The sequence below is a fragment of the Rhinatrema bivittatum genome, chromosome 5, assembly GCF_901001135.1.
Source record: "Rhinatrema bivittatum chromosome 5, aRhiBiv1.1, whole genome shotgun sequence".
Taxonomy (NCBI): domain Eukaryota; kingdom Metazoa; phylum Chordata; class Amphibia; order Gymnophiona; family Rhinatrematidae; genus Rhinatrema; species Rhinatrema bivittatum.
The window spans coordinates 341,088,915-341,109,828 of record NC_042619.1 but is presented as its reverse complement, the minus strand read 5'-3'; the positions used below and the strand labels follow the sequence as shown (position 1 = coordinate 341,109,828).

Sequence of the window (20,914 nt, the reverse complement as noted above, 5' to 3'; positions counted from 1 at the left end):
TGGAGAAAGTACAGAGAAGAGTGACCAAAATGATAAAAGGAATGGGACAGCTCCTCTGTGAGGAAAGACTAAAGAGATTAGGGCTGAACAGCTTGGAGAAGAAACGGCTGAGGGGGCATATAATAGAGCTCTACAAAATCATGAAAGGACTTAAATGGGTAAGTGTGAAACGGTTATTTAGTCTTTTGGATTATAAAAGGACTAGGGGGTACTCCATGAATTAGCAGTTAGTACATTTAACACAATGCACAATCAAGCTCTGTAATTCATTTCCAGAGGATATGGCTAAGGCAATTAGTATAGCTGGATTTAAAAAAGGTTTGGTTCCCTGTACGTACCTGGATCAGTCCAGACCGTGGGTTATGTCCCCAATCCAGCAGATGGAGTCAGCCAAAACTTTGAGGGGGCGTCACCATAAGTAGAACTACCCCCTCTGCAGGAGTTCAGTATCTTCTGACTCCAGCAGATGCGAGTAGGGAATTTGGAGTGCTCCCAATTCAGCATAAGCTTTTAACTTTGTCTTTGGCTGCCCTTTCTTGGGCTATTGCCTATTTCTTTTGAATCAGGTTTGAATCAAGTTTGTTTAAAAAAAAAAAAAAAAAGAAGACTCTGATTGAGTTAATTACTTAATTGAGGGGTTCAACTTTGGGGAGGCGTGGCTTACCCTCTGTTTGTGTCTTCCTTGTTTTCTATGCTACAGACGGGGTAAGTTGGTGTTTCTTTTCCCTTTCAGCTCCCCAAACTCCCCTGCTACCTCGCGGAGGCCGACAGCACCGGCCTCTCCGCGCTTGCCACATTGTCAGCGGCCATCTTGAGCGCCTCGTGGGCGGCTCGGAAAGGCAGGCAGGCAGGCTTTTCTTCTTGGCGGGTAGTGCGGCCAGGAGGGCCCCCCCGCGCCTTCTTATTCCTCACGTCGGCGGGCAGTGCAGGCCATCGGGCCCCCCCGCGGCGGCGGCGTTTCGGCTCGCGGGACCCCGAGGCTCACTTTTTTATTCTTTGTGAGCACTTTCGTTTTTCGCGGTTTTTTTTCGGCGCTGCGATGCCGCAGCCGACGCGCTGCGCGGCTTGCGGCGAACCGGGGTCCCGCATCTCCAGGGAGGGCATCTGTGCCCGGTGTCTTCCCGGGGGGGAAGGCACCTCACAGCCCGTTGCCGATTTCTCTTTTCTAGCGCCTCTGCCAGGACGCCGGGGGCGGGCCCCTCCCACAGGCCTGGCGGGAACGGCGGCCATCTTGAGCGCTCGGCGCCCCGCGGCACCTCAGGAGAGAGCGAATGACAGGGAGTCGGAGCCGGACTCGCCCCCGACCTTGCTGCCGGAGCAGGGCCCGCAGGGGCAGGAGAGCGCGGACGTGCCCCCCTCCAGAGCCCCCGCGGCGAGACCGGGGTTTTCCCCGGAGTTCGTCCTTCTTATGCACACGGCATACCTGCAGGGTCTGGATACACCGGTGGACCCCCCCCCTGCCAAGATATGCCGGACCTCGTCTTCGGCTCAGGCCCCCCCCGTTGCGGCGGGAGCGGGGGCCCCTCGTCTTCCCGCACGTGCTCGGGTTTCGCCAGCGACAGGGGGAGCGGCGCCGGACCCAGTGGACCCTGACCCGGACTTCATGGATCTGGGGCAAGGGGACGCCACGACGGAGGGGGACGATCCGCGTACGCTGCGCCTTTTCCAGAGGGAAGAGCTGGACGAGCTCATCCCACGCATCATTCAGGAGCTGGATCTGGATCCGCCGCCTGACCCGCCTGCTCCAGTAGCCCCGGCGGTGGTCACATCCTCAAAGAAAGGAGATCCGGTCCTGGCGGCCCTGCGCCCGAGGGCGCGGGCTTTCCCCATTCACGACTCGTTCCTGCAGCTCCTCACGAGGGAATGGGATACCCCCGAAGCGACTCTGAAAGTGGGTCGTGCCATGGAACGGCTGTACCCGCTACCTCAAGATTTCCTGGATCTCATCAAGGTTCCGAGAGTTGACTCTGCAGTCTCGGCGGTCACGAAGAGGACGACAATCCCGGTGACAGGGGGCACGGCCTTGCGGGATACACAAGATCGCAAATTGGAGATCTTCCTGAAAAGAGTCTTCGAGGTCTCCGCGCTGGGTATGAGAGCAGCGATGTGCAGTTCACTCGCCCAGCGGGCAAGCCTCCTGTGGGTTCAACAACTTCTCACCTCCCAGGATCTGCCAGCGGCGGAGGCCGCCCAGGCGGACAGGTTGGAAGCTGCAGTGGCGTACGGGGCGGATGCCTCGTATGACCTGTTCCGCGTCCAGGCAAGAGCTATGGTCTCGGTGGTGGCGGCCAGGCGGCTGCTGTGGCTTCGCAATTGGGCGGCAGATACGTCTTCCAAGTCGAGTCTGGGCTCCCTACCCTTCAAGGGTAAGTTCCTCTTTGGGGAGGATCTGGACCAGCTCATCAAGTCGCTGGGGGAAAATGCGGTTCACCACCTCCCGGAGGATAGATATCGCCCTTCCCGGGCGTTTGCTTCGTCCCGGACTAGAGCCAGGGCGCAGCGGCATTACAGGAACTACAGGCCGGGGGGCTCCAGGCCGCCCGCTTCCCGGTCCCAACCCTGGTCGCGCTCCTTTCGCGGCCGCAGGCCCGCGCGCCCCGCTCTCGGGACAGGTAACCCCTCCTCCAAGTCTTCACAATGATGCCAGAGTCGCCCACTCCACCGTCCCCAGGATCGGGGGGGCGTCTGAAGTTTTTCTACAGGGAGTGGGCGCGGATTACCTCAGACCAGTGGGTCTTGGACACCGTAAAGCTGGGTTACGCGTTGGAATTTGTCCGGCCACCGAAGAGTCGCTTCGTATTTTCCCCTTGTGGCTCGGCCCTCAAGCGGCAGGCGGTGCAGTCAACGCTGAACAGGCTTCAGGAGATAGGCGCTATTGCGCCCGTGCCCTTCGGAGAGGTGGGCTTGGGCCACTATTCAATCTACTTCGTTGTGCCAAAGAAGGACGGGTCGTTTCGGCCCATTCTGGATCTCAAGGAGGTCAACAAGTCCCTCCGAGTGCTCCGTTTTCGCATGGAAACGCTGCGGTCGGTGATCGCAGCGGTGCATCGGGGGGAGTTCCTTGCCTCCTTGGACCTCACGGAGGCTTACTTACACATCCCCATTCGGCCGGATCATCACCGTCTTCTGCGATTCAAGATACTGGACCAGCACTTCCAGTTCATAGCTCTCCCGTTCGGACTGGCGACGGCACCACGCACCTTCACCAAGATTATGATAGTCGTGGCTGCGGCTCTCCGGAGGGAGGGTATCCTGGTTCATCCCTATCTGGACGATTGGCTCATTCGCGCGAAGTCGTTCACCCATGGCCAGGCGGCCGTGTCCAGGGTGCTACAGTTTCTGCAATCCCTGGGATGGGTGGTGAACTTCTCCAAGAGCTCCCTCGTACCCTCACAGCGCTTGGATTTCTTGGGGGCGACCTTCGACACCCGGCTGGGCAAAGTCTTCTTGCGACAGGACAAGGCGCTTTCTTTGCGGGATCACATACGACGATTCTCTGTGTTACCGGAACCCACCTCATGGGATTACCTGCAACTCCTGGGGGTGATGGGATCCACCATAGATATGGTCCCCTGGGCGTTTGCACATTTCCGGCCCTTGCAGTGGGCGCTCCTCTCCCGTTGGAAGCCGGTCTCGCAGGACTACCAGATGATTCTGCCACTTCCTCAGAAGGCCAGGGACAGTCTGGGCTGGTGGTTGGATCCGGCGAACCTAGCCCGAGGCGTGTCCCTCGACTTACCGGATTGGGTGGTGGTAACCACCGATGCCAGTCTAGCGGGCTGGGGCGCGGTCTGCGATCGCAGCGCCACGCAAGGAACGTGGTCGGCGGTGGAGGCGACGTGGTCCATCAACCGTCTGGAGACCAGGGCGGTCAGGCTCGCCCTGCGGCATTTTCTCCTGCTCCTCCGAAACCGCGAGGTCAGAGTGCTATCGGACAATGCGACCACCGTGGCCTACATCAATCGCCAAGGAGGCACGCGCAGTCCACAGGTCGCGCTGGAAGCAGCGCTGCTCATGCAATGGGCGGAGCGTCATCTCGTCCGGCTGGCAGCGTCACACATCGCCGGGGTGGACAATGTTCAAGCGGACTTCCTCAGTCGTCAACGGCTGGATCCCGGGGAGTGGTCTCTGTCCGACGAGGCGACGCAGCTCCTCGTTCGTCGGTGGGGGGCCCCCCACCTAGATCTGATGGCATCCGCTCTAAACGCCAAGGCTCCCCGCTTCTTCAGCCGGCGAAGAGAACGCGGTGCCGAGGGGGTGGACGCCCTGGCACTCCCATGGCCGGCACATCTGCTGCTCTACGCTTTTCCGCCGTGGCCCCTAGTAGGACGGATGCTCCGCAGAATAGAAGGACATTCGGGGACTGTGATCTTCGTCGCCCCGGAATGGCCCAGGCGACCCTGGTTCGCGGACCTGCTGCAGCTGGTGGTCGACGGCCCGATCAGGCTGGGGCACCTCCCCTTCCTCCTACACCAGGGCCCGGTATTTTTCGAGCAGGCAGAACTCTTCTGTCTTGCGGCCTGGCTTTTGAGAGGCGACGCCTCCGGCGCAGGGGGTACCCGGAGGCGGTAATATCAACGCTGCTGCGGGCGCGCAAGACGTCCACGTCGGTGGCCTACGTTCGCGTCTGGAAGGTGTTCGAGCGGTGGTGTGCCAGCCAGGACACTAGCCCCACAACGGCTTCGGTCCCTCAGATCCTTCAGTTCCTGCAAGACGGGGTGGACAAGGGACTAGCCTACAACTCGGTGAGAGTCCAAGTTGCCGCTCTTGGTTCGTTGTTGCGTGATGGGGGCTCTCTCTTGCAGCACGCGGACATTGCTCGGTTCCTCAAGGGTGTCAAGCACCTCCGGCCTCCGCTACGGGACCCTTGTCCCTCCTGGAGTCTCAACCTGGTGCTGCGAGCCCTGTCGGGGCCTCCGTTCGAACCTTTGCGCACCGCGACACTCAAGGATCTCACCTTCAAGGCGGTATTTCTGGTGGCAATCTGCTCCGCTCGGCGTATATCAGAGTTACAAGCGCTATCGTGCAGGGAACCCTACCTCCGGTTCTCCGACTCGGGAGTCTCAATCCGCACCGTCCCTTCCTTCCTACCGAAGGTGGTCTCTGCTTTTCATGTGAACCAGACGGTGGAGTTGCCGTCCTTCTCCGCCTCCGAGCCGAAGTCTCTCCGACTCTTGGATGTTCAACGCACACTGCGTATATACCTGGAGGCTACCAACGAGTTCCGGACTTCCGACCATCTATTTGTCCTTTGGTCCGGTCCGAAGAAAGGCTCCCAGGCCTCCAAGACAACCATTGCGAGATGGCTGAAGGCGGGTATTGCCGCTTCGTATGTTGGGGCGGGGCGGACGCCTCCGCCTGGCATTGTAGCGCATTCTACAAGGTCTCAGGCGGCCTCCTGGGCGGAGGCGCGCTCGGTCTCATCCCAGGAGATCTGTCGGGCGGCTACCTGGAAGTCGTTGCACACGTTCGCGAGGCATTACCGCCTACACCTCGCCTCTTCAGTCACGGGACATTTTGGTGAACAGGTTCTCCGAGCAGGCCTCGCAGGACCCCACCCGATTTAGGGAAGCTTGGGTACATCCCACGGTCTGGACTGATCCAGGTACGTACAGGGAAAAGAAAATTATTACTTACCTGCTAATTTTCGTTCCTGTAGTACCATGGATCAGTCCAGACGCCCACCGCTTTTGGGTTTTCTACTCCTGCTTCATCTTGCTCGTGGGAACGGTAAGGGTATCTGTACTTCACCACTTGTCCATTTTTCACTGTTGTCCCAGCATCAGCGCCTCACAAGTTGACGTGTTGTCTTTGTTGCCTCCTACCCGTTGTAGGACGCCCACTGTTAGTCTGTTATTACAGTTACATGGCTGGTTGTTGCCAATTTTCTATAAACTTGATTCAATGAGGGGGTTCGGGTTTTTCTACTCGGGCTTTGATATACTCGATACTGAACTCCTGCAGAGGGGGTAGTTCTACTTATGGTGACGCCCCCTCAAAGTTTTGGCTGACTCCATCTGCTGGATTGGGGACATAACCCACGGTCTGGACTGATCCATGGTACTACAGGAACGAAAATTAGCAGGTAAGTAATAATTTTCTTATAAGTTCCTGGAGGAGAAGTCCATAAACTGCTTGTTGCCAGCATTAGTAGCATGGGATTTGTTTAATGTTTGGGTACTAGCAGGTACTTATAACTTGGATTGCCCACTGTTGGAGACAGGATATTGGCCTTGATTCTGACCCAGAAAGGCATTTCCCTGTACGTACCAGGATCAGTCCAGGACACCTGGGTTGTGACTCCGCACCAGTAGATGGAGACAGACTAAAACTTGTGGGCGGAGCCATATATGCCCCTGTGCCAGTCACAGCCCCTCAGTCTTACTCTGTCTCCAGTAGATGGTGCAGGTGCGGTCACAGCTCCTGCCTGCCCTGGTTCTGGTACTCCGTCAGGGTTGGTTCTTTTTCTTGGTTTTAGGCCAGTTTTAGGCCAGTTTTAGGCTACAGGTGTTTTCTTTTGGGAATTTGAGTTTTGCGTTCTAAATTGTCACTGACGTCCCGTCCGCCCTGCCTCCCAGGGGGGTTGAGAGGTCCTGAGGGGACTACCCTCCCCCGGTTGAGGCCGCTGCTAGGGTCGAGGACCCGGCTTTACCAGTAGCAGCGTCAGGGGTGACACCGGGGAGCCCGGTTCACTCACCCCTGCTGGATTAGGGCTCCAGGACGGTGGACAGTGACAGGGTTTTTTGTTTAAAAAAAAAATAAAAAAATTGAAAGTTGTTGATTTTGTTTCCGGCTCTGTTCCTTCGCGTCGCCGCTCCGGGGGGGGGGGGGCGCTGCTGGCAGGGGGGAGGTCGGTCGCCTTAATTTTACCTTTGTTACTCGGCTCTCCGGTTCGCCGCATTTCGCCGGCATGCCTCGGCTCTTGGCTTCTTCGGTCGGCCCGGCGGCTCGGTCGTTTGCTCCCAAGGGGTTACCAGGTCCTGAGGGGACCATTCCCCCTGTTAGAGCACTTGCTGGGCTACGGGTCGCGGATCCGGGGTTAGTTCCTGCCCAGCCGGGGTGATACCGGGGAGCCCGGTTCCCTCGCCCCGGCCAGACCGCCGGACCGCTGCGAGGGACAGCTCCAGGTAAAAAAAAAAAAAAAAAACGGAGCAGTTTTCTTTTCAGCGCGCCTGTTTCTCTTCGGCAGCGGTCGCTTTCGGCGTTTCCTCTCTCCTCCTCTCCTTCTCTCTTTTTCATTTTGCGTTTTTCGTCCCTCTTCTGAGCAGGCCGCATGGGTTGGCCTGCTCGACTTGCGGCTCCGGCACCGCGCACCTCTGGCGAGCTCGGCTCTCCTCAGGCAGCGAAACGCGGGGCACAGTATCGTTGGCCTTGCTTCGGGGGGTGCTTGTTCGGCGGCGGCATTTCTCTCTGGCGGCGTCCTTGGTCGGTCGGGGTCCGTCCGGCGGCCTTCCCCAAGCAGTTTTCTGCCTGCCGCGGGCAAAGATTTAAAAAAAAAAAAATCTACACAGACCTCTCGCGCGAAATTGGCAGGAAAGTCGGCCATCTTGGTGCGGCGTCGAGCGCGACACCAAGCGCGGCAGGCCCCGGGGGTTTTGCCCTCATTTCCGTTCTCCCCCCCCCCCCCCCCCTGTCGCCGGCTCCGCGGTCTGTTTGCCATTGGAGGCGGTGGGGGGGGGGGAGGGCCGGGGGAGGGCCGGGGGAGACACGCCACGAACTCTGAGGGACTCTTTGTACCTGGTTTTCTTTGGCCAGGCATAGGGCCTTTAAGGCTGCAGAGCCCACAAGCGACCTTCTGGCCAGGCGGGGAGCCTGAGAGGCCAATCATGTTAGGACCGGACGCGTACTCGGCCGCAGATCGCGGTGGGGCGATTCATAGCCAAACGCCCGTTGCGGGTCATACCGCCTGGTTTGCGCACGGTCCCTACCTCTGACTCATCGGATCCGGTAATTTCCTAGGTGTCCTCCCCTCCTCCGAGGGGGGCTGAGGGAGATGTCGACGTTTGAATCGTCTAGTCCGGAGATTTCCAAGGCGCCCTCCCCGCCTCCGAGGGGGGCTGAGGGGGATGGCACGCTGCCGCTGGGGGCGGCAGGCCAGACGAAGCCTTCGGAAGGGGATTACTCGAGCTTGGTCCGCCTCTTCATCAGGAAGGAGCTGGCCCCTGATTCCCGCCATCCTGGAGGGGTTGAGCATCGCCACCCCGCTGGGGGTAGTCTCGGCTGGGCTTCATTCCTTTTCACCTCTCTGTGTCAGCCCTGCTTTATCGAGAATAGGATACTCCGGCTTTGCACCTCTAGGTCACGAACGCTATGGGTCAGCTCTCTCCCTTGCCGGAGATCGAATGATGCCCGAGGATAACTTCAGGGCGCGGTTTTCATTTCCGGCCAGGGCCCGCTTTTGTGCTCCAGGACGTCGCGTCCTCCAAAGTCTCCTGGTCAGTCGTATAGGGCTTCTTCCTCCCGGACCCCGCCATGGCAGCAGCAGTCCTTTCGGGGGCAACAAGGGAGCCCTGGCGAGCGCAGGGGTCCTAAGCTTTGCAATGAAAGGTGGTCGGCCTCTCGCTCTCTCACCGCAGCCACAGCACGCCGTTCCCAACGTCGGGGCGCGGTTGATTTCAGTTGTAGAGAGATGGGCCGGTGTAACGTCAGACCAGTGGGTCCTCCGCGTGATCAGACTCGGCTGCCTCCTCCGTTCTGGTCAACCGCACGGCAGGGGCCGTTACTCCATTTCCTTCGTTGTCCCCAAGACAGGCAGCACGGACAGATCTATTCTGGATCTTGGTGGAGTGAACCGATGCCTTCGTGTTTCTCACTTCAAAATGGAGTCGATTCGGTCGGTAATTGCTGTGGGGCGGCCCGGCGAGTTTTCTGTCCTCCCTGGATTTCGCGGAGGCGTATCATCGCATAGGCATTCAGCCGTCGTTCCTGCACTTCTTCAGGTTCTGCGTTCTAGGACGGCACTGCCAGTTTCAAGCGCTCCCGGTTGGTCTCGCGACGGCCCCCGCACGTTCACGTAGGTGATGGTCGCGGTGGCGGCGCGGCTGCGCCAGTATCATCTCCTGGTCCATCCGTCCCTGGACGATTGATCCTCGGGCTTCGCCCGAGTCCACCAATGTCGGTTGTCGGTTGACCAGGGTCCTATACCTTGGCAGTCCCTAGGATGGATGGTCAACTTCAACAAGAGTCATCGGGCACCCTCGTGGACCTTGGAATATCTGGGAGCCGTTCTCGACACGTCGTGAACGGTGATATGAGCTGCCAGCTCAAGTAATGCGCTTCTTGTCTCTCCGCCAGCCGCAGGTCTGCGACTGCCTTACGGTCCTGGGCTCTATGGCTTCCACGCTTGCGCTGGTTTACTGGGCGTTCGCTCATCTGCGGTTTTTACCATCGTCCTTACTATCTTGCTGGGCGCTGGTTTCCGAGGAGTTCCACTTACCGCTTCCACTAGGGGGACTCGCGAGGTCCAGCCTGTTCTGGTGCCTGGGTTCCAGTCATCTGTCCTCTGGAGTGTCTCTTCTGGTGCCCAATTGGACGGTGGTGACCGCGGATGCCAGCCTCTCCGGTCCGGGAGCGGTCTGCCTAGGGAGCTCGGTCCAAGGCCTATGGTCAGTGTCGCTAGCCCAGTGGTCTATCAACAGACTAGAGACCAGAGCGGTCCGTCAGGCTCTGCAAGCCTTCCTACCGGTAGTGCGGGGAAAGGAGGTCCGAGTGTTGTCGGACGACGCGACCACCGTGGCCTACATCAACCGCCAAGGCGGGACAAGGAGCCCACAGGTGGCGGAGGAGGCTCAGCGCTTAATGATCTGGTCAGGGTTACATCTCAGCAACATAGCAGCCTCTCACAGTGCAGGAGTCGACAACGTTCAGGCGGATATTCTCCGCCGGCATCGCCTGGCTCCCGGTAAGTGGGAGCTGGCGGACGAAGCGTTTCTTCTCATTTGCGAAACGTGGGGAGTGCCCCACATGGGTCTGATGGACACGTGGCACAACGCGAAGGCTCCGCGATGTTTTCAGTCGAAGTCGAGAAAGGGAGGCAGAAGGCATCGAGGCGTTGGCGCTTCCCGGGCCGACGGATGTTCTGCTGTACGTGGTTTCCCCCGTGGCCGATCAGCAAGATTATGCGGCGCATAGAGTTGCACCCAGCCAACGTGCTCCTGGTGGCACCGGAGTGGCTGCGCCGGCCGTGGTTCGCAGACCTTGTTCAGCTCACAGTGGCGGCACCCCTTCAGCTCCAGGGAATGGCGGGTCTACTCCATCAGGGCCCCGTCTGTTTGGAGAATGCGGATCACTTCTGCCTCGCGGCATGGTTTTTGAGAGGAATCGACTGAAGAGAAAAGATTACTCAGATGCGGTGGTAGCCACGTTGCTACATTCCAGGAAACAGGCGACGTCCCTGGCTTATGTCCCTGTCTGGGTGGATTTTGAGGAATGGTGCGTGCAGCGTGGGGTGGTCCCTACTGCGGCTTCTATCTCCTACATTCTGGCGTTCCTCCAGGCAGGTCTTGCCAAAGGTCTGGCTTGTAGTTCCCTACGGGTCCAAGTGGCGGCGATTGGTTGTTTGCGAGGTAAGGTCCGTGGTAGTTTCCTGGCTCTTCACCCGGATATCTCCAGTTTCCTTCGGGGAGCTCAACACCTTCGTCCTCCATTGCGTCTCCCCTGTCCGGCTTGGAACCTCCATTCGGTTCTCTCCGCTTTATGCGCGGCGCTGTTTGAACCCTTGAAACGCTTATCTATTCAGGATCTCACGTTGAAGACGGTGTTCTTGGTGGCGATTGCTTCGGCACGGCGTGTTTCTGAGTTACAGGCTTTGTCCTGTAGGGAACCCTTCTGGTGTATTTCTGAATGAGCTGTCCGCTTTCGCGGTCCGGGAGCCCTCTGATCCAGAAGCGAGGGAATTCCGGAAGCTTGACGTGCGGAGATCCCTCCTTCGCTGTCTGGAGGTCCCTTATCCATGTCGGGTCACAGCTCAGCTGTTTGTTTTGTTCTCTGGTCCAAAGTAAGGAGTTGCAGCGTCCCGCACAACGATCGCCCGTTGGCTCAAGGAGGCCATTGGTTCGGCGTACTTGGTGCGGGGGAAAACCACTTCCCGTGGGTCTTCGGGCTCCCTCGACTCGCTCTCCAGCTGCGTCTTGGGCGGAAGCTTCTCAGGTGTAGCCTCGAGATTTGTAGGGCGGCCACCTGGAAGTCGTTGCATTCTTTTATCCGGCATTACTGGTTGGATGTCCGGGCTACCGATTCCGTGGGATTTGGAGAGAGGGTACTCCGAGCGGGACTCTCTGCTTCCCACCCTCGGTAAGTTGGCTCTGGTACATCCCAGGTGTCCTGGACTGATCCTGGTACGTACAGGGAAAGGAAAATTAGTTTCTTACCTGATAATTTTCGTTCCTGTAGTACCAAGGATCAGTCCAGGATCCCGCCCGCAGTGCTACGTTAAAGTAACAGAGAGTCCACTCATTGGTCTGGTCTAATCGGATCCGCTTGTTTAGCTCTCTCGGTGGAGAGCACGTTTCCAGAAGGGGTGTTTCTTTCCCCGTTCTATTGGCGGTTTCTAGCTAGTTTTGGTTTTAGTTCTCTGGTTGTGTTTTCTACTTTGACATTACGTATGACTGAGGGGCTGTGACTGGCACAGGGGCATATATGGCTCCGCCCACAAGTTTTAGTCTGTCTCCATCTACTGGTGCGGAGTCACAACCCAGGTGTCCTGGACTGATCCTTGGTACTACAGGAACGAAAATTATCAGGTAAGAAACTAATTTTCCTATATTATATTCTTATGTAAGTTCCTGTTATTATTTTATTTATTTATTTATTTATTTAAAAATGTTTATATACCGCTTTTACAATTCAAAGAATTAATCAAAACGGTTTACAACCAAACATACACAATAAATAAACTAGACAAAATAAAACAAAATAAAACAAATAAAAAGCTAACATAGCGCAGTGTACATTCATGTCCAGCAGTTTTCAAATAAATTAACAACAGGAAAAAATATTATGTCATGTGAATATTGTATAAATTGAGAGGAAGCAGTTGGAATGAGTGAAAGTTGTTTTATGAATAGTGGATATTGTAAAAATTGAGAGGAAGCAGTTGAAATGAATGAAAGTTGTTTTATGAATTAGTGGTTAAGGTATACGCTTTCTGAAATAGATAGGTTTTCAATAGTTTTTTGAACTGTTGTATTGATGAAGTAAGACGGAGATAATCTGGAAGTGAATTCCATAAAACAGGACCTGCCACCGAGAATGCTCTCTTCCTGGTTAGTTCAAGTTTTGCCAATTTGACAGTAGGAATATCTAATAAATTTTTTGAAAAGGATCTGAGATGTCTGGTAGGTTTATATATGCGAAGATTGGTACATAGCCATGTAGAAGTATTATAGATGAGAGAATGAATAATTGATAATACTTTAAATTGAATTTGATATTTAATCGGTAGCCAATGAAGTGAAAGTAAGACTGGTGTGATGTGAGTTCGACGTGAAATACCTACTAACACCCGAGCAGCAGAGTTCTGTATCATTTGTAGAGGATATAAAACAGAATCAGAATAAACCTAAGAATAAGGCGTTGCAATAATCCATACCTGAAAAAATTAAAGACTGTAATACTGTACGATAATCTTTGAAAAAAAGAAGAGGTCAAATTCTTTTCAATAAATGTAATTTATAGAAAGATTTTTTTGTAATGTTGGAAATATGATTAACCATAGAAAGATTGGAATTGATTGTAATACCTAAACTGATAGATGAAGTACTGACAGGAATTAAAATACCTTTAAAGTTTAGATGAGAAGGAGGGCCTATAGAAGATTCTGAAATGGATGAAAGATGTGTAATCATAGTTTTTGAAGGGTTCAATTTTAAACGGTTGTGGTCTAACCATGTGTTGATCGTAGTAAGGACCAAAGATATTAGAGAAAAAGTTTCAGACCATGAATTTTTTAAAGGAAAGAGTAACTGAATATCGTCAGCATATATTCGGAAGTATACATTTAAAGTTGTGAGAATATGACAAAGAGGAAGCAAATATATGTTAAAGAGTAATGGAGACAATGATGAACCCTGTGGAACCCCAGATGAAGAATTGAATGAATCTGAACAATGGTTATTAACATGTACATATAAAGAACGATTTGTTAGAAAAGATCGAAACCAGGACAAAACAGTGGATTGAATGCCTATAGACTGTAAACCTGCTAGAAGTATATGATGATTGAGGGTATCGAATGCGGCGGATATATCCAAAGAAATAAGAATGTAATCTGTATAAGCGTCAAACCCTCGAAAAACTGTATCAAAACAAGATAATAATAGAGTTTCTGTCGAATGGCCTTTCCTAAAGCCATGCTGACCTGCATGCAAAATATCATTGTCACTCAGGAAGTTAGAAAGTTGTTTTAAAACTGCTGATTCTATAAGTTTAGCCAATGAAGGAATCAATGCTATTGGCCTCAAATTACTAAGATCTAGGGGATCTTTCGATTTATTTTTCTGAATAGGAAGGATGGCAATTTTTTTTAGATTGTCAGGAAAAATACCAGAAGATAGGGATTGGTTAACTAAGTTACTTAGAAACTGACATGTATAGGGAGCAATGGCTTTAAATAATTTCCCTGAACAGGGATTGAGAGGAGAATTGGTGACTTTTTGTTTCTGAATTATTTTCAGAATAGTTGAATCTGTAATAGGATCAAATTCCATCCAAGATAATTGCATTGGAGGGTCTTTAAAAGTTGGAATTGGCAAATGTTGGAATTCTTTTGAAATAGTTTAAATTTTGTTTTGAAAATGACACGCTATTTTATTACAATCATCTATGTTATAATTAGAATTATTTGAATTGTTAATAACAGTTAAAGATTTCACTATGTTAAACAAGACATTGGGATTACCATGGGCTTCCACAATTTTTTTTGAGAAAAAGGATTTTTTAGCTTTATTAATTTCTTTATTGTAACGCCTTAATGTACTATAATAATCATTCTTTGTCTGTGTAGATTTATTCTTCCTCCATTTACGTTCTTTAGATCTAACTATAGATTTGAGAGTATGCAGAGATTGAGAAAACCAAGGTGTATTATTTGAGATCTCATATGGAATACTGTATACAGTTCTGGAGTCCACATTTTTAAATGGATATAAACCAGTTGCAGTCTATCTAGAGGATAGCTATGGGGACAGACTGAAATGTAGGATGGGAATGGCGAGAGAGGGAAATATGATAGAGACCTTTAAATTACTGCAAGGTTTTCATGCAGAGGAGGTGGGCCTTTTTCAAAAGAAAATAAGCTTTTTAACTAGAGTTTATGGGATGAGGGTGAAATGGGATAGGCTCGGAAGTAATCTAAGGAAATATTTCTTTTTACAGGGAGGGTAGTAGATGCATGGAACAGCCTCTCCATGGATGATGTGGAGACATCTGAATTCAAGAAAGCATGGGATAAACACAGAGGATCTCTGAGGGGAGTGGTAGGGAAGCTGGTGTGGATGGGTAAACTAGATAGGTTGTAATGGTCTTTTTTCTGCTATCATGTTTCTGTGTTAAAATGTCATTCATTGAATGTTGAAATCCATACTTTACTGTAGACCCATCAAGAACAAGGTCGCTCCTACAAAGAAGTATGTGCTCCTGTTATTGAACGTTTGAGATTTCTGTTCAATGAGCTACGTCCTGCTGTCTGCAATGACATTTCTGTCATGTCCAAGCTTAAACTCCTTAGCTCTTTACCTCGCTGGAGAAGAATAGCTCAGAAGATAATTCGAGAGAAAAGGAAAAAAAGAGGTAGGAAAATACTATGACAATAAAAATTATGTGCTGTATTAATTGGCAAAGCAATTTACCACAAATATTTCTGCAATTATTATTATATAAACGTCTACAGGCATAATTGCTCATCGTTTGGAAACAATGGGTATAATCTGATAATTAAAGACAAGGTAAACAGAAAGGGGATTGAAGTAACAGATTATATAAATACAAAACTACATAAAACCCTATTAAAGCAATTGAAATGCAGGGTTTATGTGGTGGTTAAATGATACTTCCATTTGTATCAGCATCATCTATAGAATTTAAGGCCAGGCAACTAAACTTGGATATAGGTATAATATTATATAAACCTGGATATTTATTATATCCAAATATTATATAAACTTTATAGGTATAAACTTGGATATAGGTACATATTATAATCCTAACTTTCTCATAACTATACTTCACTATCTACTTTGCGCCAGCTTCATACTGCCTCAATGTAAAGATAAAGTGACCTGTAATCACACTATCTCACTAAACATCATGTAAACCGATGTGATACCCTCGGGTGAATGTTGGTATATAAAAACAGGTAAATAAATAAATACAATAAATAGGTATAGACAGACACATATATAACTACATTATGATGGAGGTGATGCTTGTGGAAGATTTTAATTTACTAGCTGTTGAGTGGAGCTAGGAAATGGAGAAATTACTTACCTGATAATTTCGTTTTCCTTAGTGTAGACAGATGGACTCAGCAGCCCGCCCTTGGCTGCCATCACGCATGGTATTGCAAATGATTCAAGGGTAAGCCTCCTTTTCGATTACCTAGGTCTCCACCCGGCTGGGTGTCTATGCTTTCCGGTTGAGCTCCCTGGCGGCCTCCAGCTATACTCAATCAACCAGTTCAAATTAATCCAGTTAATCAAGTTATAACGTTTATATAGTTACGAAGTTATACAAGTTAATCAAATTAACCAATTGGTCAGTCAAACATATATCCACAATGCTTTGCAAGGAAGAATACTGAGGATCTGCACTTCCTGCAGGGGTATATGTACTAGGGGCTGACGTCAGATTGAAATCTGATCCGTCTCCAACTGCTAGCACGAGTACACTATACCCATTGGTTCTGAGTCCATCTGTCTACACTAAGGAAAACGAAATTATCAGGTAAGTAATTTCTCCAATTTTGACTTGTGAGGAAAATTTTTTGGCTTCATTACCCTGTGAGTACTACTTTCTGTGATGCAAAATGCATATCAATTTTATGCTCACAGCAAAGCAATACTTAGAGGAATCATTGGTAGCAGCATGCATACATATTTTCTCACATGCACACACACTCTAAAACACTTGCAGAGTCACTCTGTTGGGTTTGTGGCATAGTGGACTCTTAGACTCTGTGGAGATGACTCCTCCCATGGGGAGGGGCCCCGTTGGGAACCACAGAGATAGGCTAGCCTCAGAGAGTAGACACTGGAGATGAAAAACTTTATTGTACTGCTGTAGATAGATGGTAGAAATGCAGGAAGGTATGGCACTGAAGTCCAGCAAGGTGCCAATACGTCCAGACAGCCTCAGGTGTAGAAGTCTCACTCAGATGTACAAGGTTGGTAGTGTTCCGCAGAGCGGGATAAGTTGAACCTGGTGGGTGGTATGGAAAGCTGGTTCATAAAGGTACTCACTGAAGAGTAGTGCTGATCCTCCTGGTTGATGGTGAAGGTGAACCCGAGGTCCATGATGCAGGATATGCTGAGCTGTATAGACCCTTGAGGAGAGAGTACCTGGGAGCGCAGACAATCCTGAAAAAGAAGAAAGACCCCTGAGGAGCAGTTGTCTAGTTAGTAGAAACCCCGAAGGGTAGTTGGAAGCGAGAGGCCCCCGAGGAGCGGGTGCCCAGAGCTTCTTCAGGAGCGAGATACCCTGGAGGGTAGCGAGGAGTCTAAGCGTGCAGCTTAGAAGCGGTTAGAGGAGCTAAACCGAAGACCTTGCTAACTCGTTAGTTGGAAGTGGAGCAGAGGCTTAAATACCTGGAGGTGTTGACATCATGCGGTGGGGACGCCCCGGTTCCCGCCATGATGTGTAGATAAGCATAGGCAGCATGTGCGCGCCCTAGGAGGCCACGGGAAGGAGCATGGCGGACAGGGACGCCCATGCTGAGTTGGAGATGCCGAGGGTTTCGGCACTCGGCCCCGGATGCAGCCATTTTACCCAAGGAGGAGAGGCAAAAAAAGAGGTGAGGCAGCCATCTGCGACCGGATGCAACACACTCTCATACTCTCTTAAGCATACTTGCTCATTCTCACACACACAAACACATTCTCATGCATCTCATTCACTCCTCAGCCTCTCATGCACATGAACACGCAGTTCTCCTCTGCCACATACACACTGATCTCATTAAATGCAAACCCTTTTCTGCCAAACAGTCTTAAGAACATAAACACTTACAAAACAAAAGCAAAAGACACCTAAAACTTTGCCATCTCATGCCATACCAACACTGTCTCAGGAATTAAACTGCAGCAGCCTTATCTATGACATAACAGCAATGTAGATATTATACCATGCCCTAGAACACTAATACACCATCTACTGGTGTTATCAGAAAAAATAGTACTGCTACAAAGCCCTATAGAAAAACTACATACCAGCAGACATACTGCACCTCAGTTACACATGCAGAATCAGATACAGAATAAGGGACTGCAAATTAGAAACAGAAACATGCAGACAAAAATAAAATGGAAAGCCCAAAACAACAAAATTCAAACATGTAATGCACATTCCTTAAAATAACATGTGCCAGTCACTAAAAATTTCAAAACATTTTTTTTTACCTTTGCTAGCTCATCTTATTTTTCTGATCAGTGGATCCCAGGCTTTTTTTCCATGCTCCCTTTCTTGGTCTTTGTCCAATTCATTTTACAGGGTCTTTTTTTCCTTTGTTTCTTCTCTCTCCACTTGTCTTCTTCTCACATGCTGTCTCACTCTCACACACATGCTGTGTCACACATAGAGTACTCCTTCGGGAATTCTGTGCACAAAAACTTAAAATTCTGCAAAATTCTGCAAACTTTATATTGGTCAAAATAACACAATTTACATGAAAGTCTTTAAGTAAATAAAAATGTGAAGAGACTAACACAACAAAAACAATTTCCTGGCGTGTAGCCAGATGGACTCAGTACAAATGGGTATAGTATGCTCGTGCTAGCAGTTGGAGACGGATCTGACGTCAGCACGGGTGTATATATACTCCCACAGGAAGCGTAGCAACTTAGTAATTTCTGTCTCCAAAGCAGTTTGGAGGCCGCAGTGCAGCCAGGAGAATTTCTCACGGCATTAGACCTGTCAGAAGCCTACCTGCATATCCCGATCCATCCGGATCATCAGCGCTACCTACGCTTCAAGATTCTAGGACGCCACTTCCAGTTTTGGGCTCTGCCCTTCGGGTTGGCCACGTCACCGCGGACCTTCACCAAGGTGGTCGTAGTGGTAGCAGCGGCACTCAGGAGGGAAGGAATTCTGGTCCATCCCTACCTAGACGACTGGCTGATCAGGGCGAAATCTCGAGAGGAGAGCATTCGGACAACCGACAGAGTGATCGCCCTTCTGGAAAGCTTGGGCTGGGTTATCAACCTCAGCAAGAGCTGCCTACAGCCTTCCCAGTCCCTGGAATACCTGGGAGTGCAGTTCGACACCCGGGCAGACACAGTCAGTCTCACGGCCAAGAGGAAGTTGAAACTTCAGCAGCGTCTCCAGTACTTGATGGGAGCCAGCCGGCCCATAGCTTGGGATTATCTACAGATTCTCGGTCTCATGGACATCCACCCTGGAAGTGGTACCTTGGGTGAGGGCCCATATGAGGCCGTTACAACACTCCCTGCTCTCTCGCTGGAGCCCCCGCTTGCGGACCTATTCCACGCGCCTTCCTCTGCCGGCCAGAGTACGGACCCAGTTGCGGTGGTGGTTGCAGTCCAACCACCTGAGCAGGGGGTCGAGGATGTCATCACCCACGTGGACTCTGGTCACCACAGATGCCAGCCTGAGCGGCTGGGGAGCACACTGCGAAGGACTCACCGCACAAGGGCGGTGGGACAGAGAAGAGTCGGTGTGGAACATCAATCGTCTAGAGGCCCGGGCTGTCCGATTGCCATGCCTTCGATTTGCTCACAGACTGAAGAACAGGGCAGTCAGAGTGATGTCCGACAACGCCACCACGGTGGCATACATCAACCGTCAGGGCGGAACCAGAAGCCGACAAGTCTCTCTGGAGATCGCCCCACTGATGGCTTGGGCAGAGGCGAATCTTCAGGACATCTCCGCCATCGACATTGCTGGGAAGGACAACGCCGCGGCGGACTTCCTCAGCAGAGAAAGCCTACATCCAGGAGAGTGGCAGTTGTCACCCACAGCCTTCCAGAGGATTGTGGATCACTGGGGAATTCCGGACATGGATTTACTGGCGGACAGGTCCAATGCTTAGGTACCCCGCTATTTCAGCCGCAGACGCGATCCGTTCTCACTCGGCGTCGATGCCCTGGTTCAGCTGTGGCCGCCAGGGACTCTGCTATATGCTTTTCCTCTGTGGCCGCTGCTGGGTGCCATCATCCGCAAGATTCAGAAGCACCGGGGCCTAGTTCTTCTAGTGGCACCAGACTGGCCAAGAAGACCCTGGTACGCGGACATGAGAAGACTACTGGCGGGGGAGCCTCTTCCCCTGCCTCCTCTCCAGGACCTTCTACGTCAAGGTCCCATCCTTCATGAGGATCCAGCTCAATTCTCTCTTACGGTCTGGCCATTGAGAGGGCTAGACTGAAGAAAAGAGGTTACTCGGAGCCCGTGATTGATACACTCCTCCGAGCTCGCAAGTTTTCCACATCCATCACCTACGTAAGGATCTGGAGAATATTCGAAGCATGGTGCGACACGCATGGCACCAATCCGCATGCGACCACAATCCCTATTGTGTTGGATTTCCTGCAAGATGGACTTCAGAAGGGTCTCTCCCTCAGCTCCATCAAGGTTCAGGTGGCTGCGCTGTCTTGCTACGGCCCCAGGAGGGATGGCAAGACCATTGCCAAGCACCCAGATGTGTCTCGTTTCCTGAAAGGAGTCAAGCATATTCGTCCGCCACTGAAGTGGCCTGTGCCTTTATGGAACCTCAACCTTGTTTTGGATTTCCTCGCGGGATCCACCTTCAGACCTCTTCGTTCTCTAACCTTGAAGATGGTGTTCTTGCTGGCGGTGTGCTCAGCACGCCGCATCTCTGAGCTACAAGCACTGTCCTGCCGTGATCCCTTTCTGAGAATCATTCCTGAGGCTATCCATCTTCGGACGGTTCCCTCCTTTCTTCCTAAGGTGGTTTCACAGTTTCATCTTAACCAAACCATATCCTTGCCTACTACGGCGGGTTTGAAGAAATCTGAAGAAGGGCGTTTGTTACGCCATCTCGACGTCGGCAGATTACTGCCCAGGTATCTGGAAATAACACAAGAAGTTCGACAGACAGACCATCTGTTCGTCCTGTACAGCGGGAAGAAGCAAGGTGTGGTGGCCTCTCGGCCCACCATTGCCCGCTGGATTAAAGAAGTTATCAGAGCAGCTTACGTGGAGGCTGGGAAGTCTCCGCCTCTAAAGGTGAAGGCTCATTCTACCAGAGCACAAGCGGCATCTTGGGCTGAATCCAGGATGCTGTCGCCTGCAGAAATCTGTAAAGCGGCGACGTGGTCCTCCCTCCATACCTTTTCCAGGTTCTACCGTCTGGATGTCCAGGCCAGGGAGGACGCAGCTTTTGCGAGGGCGGTACTACATGGTCCTCAGGCAGCCTCCCGCCCAGGCTAGGAGGAAAGCTTTTGTACATCCCATTTGTACTGAGTCCATCTGGCTACACGCCAGGAAATGTTGAGATTACTTACCTGATAATCTCCTTTTCCTTAGTGTAGACAGATGGACTCAGCATCCCGCCCAGCTGCCTGTGCACATGGGTTTCACCGATTCAAGGTAAGCCATGTCATCTGTTTCCATAAGGGCGTACACTCCACCAGGTGTTAACGCTTTCCGGTTGGAAATGCTGGGGGTCTCCAGCTACTGTCAATCGGTCAGGGGGATCCTGTATCACTTTTCACTGAGCGTCAGTACT

General features: G+C 51.7%; 1 protein-coding gene across 1 annotated transcript in view; it reads left to right on the top strand.

The window, feature by feature from the left end:
• LOC115092958 (E3 ubiquitin-protein ligase HERC2-like) overlaps nt 1-20,914 on the top strand; it is a 2,733,734-nt gene that overhangs the window by 787,548 nt on the left and 1,925,272 nt on the right. Inside the window, 1 exon segment of the mRNA XM_029604466.1 lies at nt 14,592-14,787. Within this exon segment, the coding sequence (XP_029460326.1) occupies nt 14,592-14,787 (196 nt within the window).